At 30.4% G+C, this 4,398-nt stretch overlaps 1 protein-coding gene across 3 annotated transcripts in view; it reads left to right on the top strand.

The window, feature by feature from the left end:
• The first annotated feature begins 319 nt into the window (after positions 1 to 319).
• The window catches only part of LOC100162366 (protein LSM14 homolog B-B), a 7,529-nt gene continuing 3,450 nt past the window's right edge, over positions 320 to 4,398 (top strand). For 2 of the 3 annotated variants that reach the window (XM_008189365.3, XM_001948301.4), the window contains exons 1-3: positions 320 to 717; positions 3,036 to 3,187; positions 3,250 to 3,463. In XM_008189365.3, the coding sequence (XP_008187587.1) occupies positions 603 to 717; positions 3,036 to 3,187; positions 3,250 to 3,463 (481 nt within the window). In that variant the 5' untranslated portion in view covers positions 320 to 602. The remainder of the gene's footprint in view (positions 718 to 3,035; positions 3,188 to 3,249; positions 3,464 to 4,398) is intronic. The other variant, XM_008189366.2, reaches the window with a different exon arrangement.

The following is a 4,398-nucleotide window of genomic DNA, read 5'->3' on the forward strand; positions in this document are numbered from 1 at the left end:
ATCAGAATTTTATCAAAATAATGAAAAAAAATGTAAACCGGTTACCGGTTTACTATTCTGCATCTAGTAACCACTATCAGCTACTCTCGTCTCAGTAAAGTTTAATCACAGATATTATATTGTACAATAATATTGTATATTATTAATTATTATCGACTGCGAGTTCGATACACCGACAACGATGCAAGGTACTAGGCAGACAATGCAAAATATGCAATCCGTTCTGTGTTGGCCTATGCGCAGTTCCCTCCATAAACCGCGCATACCATGTGATCAGGTGGTTGGCCAGACTGATCGACACCTACCAGGAAAATGGCGACGGCTGGCTTGACGTCATTTGCGTCGTTTTGCTTCATTGTACGTATCTCCTTCCGTGAAGGAAAAAATATTTTCATTTCGTTTGGAGATGTAACGTTTGTTGTTCGCGTGCCGCATTTTTTTTCTTCACCGTATGATACGTCTCGTGCACATCGGCCCTTATTAGTTTCCTTCGGTTTCTATCGTGTTTAGAATAATTTCTCCGCGCTGACGTTTTCGTTTACGCGATAAATTCGCGTACTTGCCGCCATAAGAACAATTGTAGTAGAACATCTTCAGTCAAGATGAGTATGCCGGAATTGGGAAGTAAGATCAGCCTAATATCAAAGGCGGATATTAGGTACGAGGGTAAACTGTTCACAGTCGACCCACAGGAATGCACCATCGCCTTGTCTCATGGTAATATGCATAGACATTTTTATGAACTCTTTTATTATATGTAGTCGACATTTTACCCGCCGGGGTGCTCTTTGTCATTGTTGTTTTCAATAAAACTTTTCGACATATTTTATTTGTCTAACCTAAAACCAACCTATTATACATAATAATAATCATGTATAAAATTTTAAATTTTGGACAGTATTATGAACTCGTGTTTAATACGTCGTGAAAATAATTTAATTTATTAATGTTCTATGTTACTTCAACAGACGATGTACTATATTTAGACACCTTATCTTAAAATTTGTGTAATTTCCCGTCTTTATCTTCATTTATTTTTCTCCAGTATTTACGATTTATTTCAAAGGTATCTTAATGATTTGTCATCCAATGCTGAATTATCGCATTATTGGCTATTACGTATATGAAATCGATCTATTTTTGATTAGGCCCCCTATATTTTTCCCATCAGTATAATAATTTTTCCATCTATTTTTGCAAAAAATTGAAATCTCAAATATAATACTTTCATAAAACTGAAAATTTTGAATTGCTTATTAACTAAGTATCTACTTTACATACCTATCCGATTTATATTTAATATTTATACAAATAATTAATTTTGTATGTATATTATTAAAAAAAATTTCAAATGGTTTTTTTTACAGGTTATATCTATTTATTTTTAAGAACAATGATTTTTATTTTTCAATACATTTAGGTATTTCAATTTACCCAAATAACACAAATTTTAATGTTTATGAATATTAGAAATCATTCTATAATATATAAGTTGTAAAATAGGTACTATTCATAATTTTAAATTAAATTTTAATGGTTTGATCATGTAACACTTCATAAGAGAAGAATTTATGTACAATGTTTTTATATTATTTTTAAAACCAATACAGTAGATTGTGGTTAACTTGAAATCGTCAATACCTACCTCAAACTTTTTCCCCAGTCTCTAAAATTTCCTATTATTTATTATCCTTGGATAATACAAATTTTTGTGTAACTTTCTGGCCGGTCTTTTCAACTTCGAGTTAACCACGTTTGACTATAGGTACTTAAAGCAAGTGGTAATGTCTGAAATTTTTTTATTATTAGGTATTAAAAATATTAGCATTCTAGTTGATAATTTATTAATGAATACCATCTATTTATTGTTTTTTTTTTTTTAGTATTTTATTTTGTACTAGATGTGAAATGTCCCAACATTTTAAATGTATGGACATAATATATATCGGTGTGTCCTGGTTTTAATGTATCTCAGTTCTTGAGAGAATTGCCATTGGTGTACATTTTTTTTTTATCACAATTAGCTTTATGAACTGGTTAAACCCAGATTGACGATCCATGTGTACGAGTTGGCTATAACAATTGATATATTTTTGAATGTGGACAAACTACTCTAATCTTAATTATTATCTCTAAGAAAAATCTCGAGATTTTGGAGTATTTCTTTTTTAACTATAAACTTCCAGACACTGCCTTTGTAGTACATAAATAACAAACAATTATAATTGTATAACAATCCCATATAAACACACTGTTAGTCAGCTAGTCCAGCAATTCTCAAACTGGGGGATTGCCAATATATATACTTTTTAATGCTATCATAATAAAAGGGTCGACAAAAATCTTGGTGACATTATAGAGGGTCATAACCTTACAAAAATTGTTAACTAGTCCATACTGTTGAAAAAAAAAATGTATTTCTGTAATCAATGGACACTTCCATTAATAATAAAATATATACAAATAAAATAATTTAATTTTCATGAGCCAAAATGAAATTCATGTGTGACCCTTCCTATACCAATCTTCAATTGTTGAAAAAAAGAATCTAATAAATAATAAATAAACTCTTCCAGAGTCTCAATGAATGTATGCAAAATGTTGTGTCGATGGGTTGAGTAGCTTTCAAGTCAATTAGTCCCCATACAAACATACATTTGGGGGACGGAGTGGCCGACCCGAGTTCGATTCCTTGGCCACGGACGGCATTTTTCTTCGGACAAGTCATGGTGTCCGGAGAACAAGTGCCACCATCCCCCACCCGGGCAGGGCAGATACCTACGGGTGCCCACTAAAAAATCTGCCAAATCAAAACACACGTGTTTACCAACCTACAATCCCTCCCCTACAAACAAAAATCAAACAGCTAATGGCCATAATTGCCGGGCTTCATGATCAATAAAAAAAAAAAAAAACATACATTCGTTTATATATATAGATGCAATTTTAAATATATGGGTACCTATAATATTATAATCTGTATTGTCTGCTAAATATATGCTATTGGTGTACTTATTATGTTAACTTACTTTCAGTACAATCTTTTGGAACAGAGGATCGTCCAACAGAATTTAAGGTTCCAGCACAAAGTCAAATATACAACTATATACTATTTCGCGGCTCTGATATTAAAGATATTAAAGTTATCACTCCTCAAATAGCTCTCAATGATCCTGCTATTGTACAGGTAACTTTTATCAACAGTTGTATCATTTCAATGCTAACTAATTATTGTATAAATATTTATAGCTATCAGTACCTCCAAATACTATGGGTGGCTTTAATGCTAATTATCAATCTATGGATGAACTAGGTTCAGTCAATCAGGTTGGAAACTCTTATAACCCTATGTCTGGTGTGAACTTAAATGCTGGACCATCACATAAGCAAGCAAGTGAGTCTCCTCTGATTTTAGATCCACAACCAGTAATTCAGCAGAAACAACCGATGACTGCCCAATCTGGTATGTACACGCATACACAAATCAAAATGCTTGGGCATATTTGGCATGCTTGTACATATTGCTATTGGGTACTATTGTAAAAATCTTCGAAAATCTTTATGCATGTCAATCACATTTCTGAATGCTCTTAGTGAATTTTAAAAAGTTATACATAAGGCTACATTACACAAACTTCACAAATCTATATGGACTTATTTATTTTTATCAATATTTAAATAAAAACAAAGCTAATAAATAATAGAAAGTACATTTATTTGATTAATAATAAAATATTTACACCCTAACGTATCTCATTAATTTCTTAAGTTTCTTATTTTGTTGAATAGTACATCAAAACCATATTTATTACAATATTAACGAAAAATTAAAAATAATTTTTGCTTTTTTAAATAAAAATGTATAGGAACATACTTTACAACTTGGAATTCTTTAACTTGATTGTTGTTGCTAAGCTTGTTGTTTTGTACAATTATTATGCAAAGACTAGGATTGTTATGTAGTATTATATATAATTTATAACTATGTATTAAAATGCATGATAAGGGCTTAATCTACTTTAGAATACAAACTAAAAATGTATTGGTTTTACAACTAAGTGTTTTTTTTTGTGTGTCTCTACACTTATTAGAAAGAATGCTTTGATGTTGAAATTAAGGAGTAGTTTTTGGTAGCGAATTAGATCTAGTTGGTACTTTAGTTGTGGTTTAGTTCAGTGTAATTTTCAAAATAATCAAGTTAAACTACTTATTACAAATAAGGTACAAAAACTAAATTTTTTTTTTTTAAAACTAGTGTTACAAAATTGATTTTTTTTATCTAGTTTAAATATAAATAACTAGAGACTAGAATTTTTTAGTTTTTCACCAAGATCTAAATGTTACGTAATTTCTTCAAAATCGTGAAAATATTTTAACTATTTGCAGTTTTATATTTCA

Source organism: Acyrthosiphon pisum, chromosome A1 (assembly GCF_005508785.2).
Source record: "Acyrthosiphon pisum isolate AL4f chromosome A1, pea_aphid_22Mar2018_4r6ur, whole genome shotgun sequence".
NCBI classification, from domain to species: Eukaryota; Metazoa; Arthropoda; class Insecta; order Hemiptera; family Aphididae; genus Acyrthosiphon; species Acyrthosiphon pisum.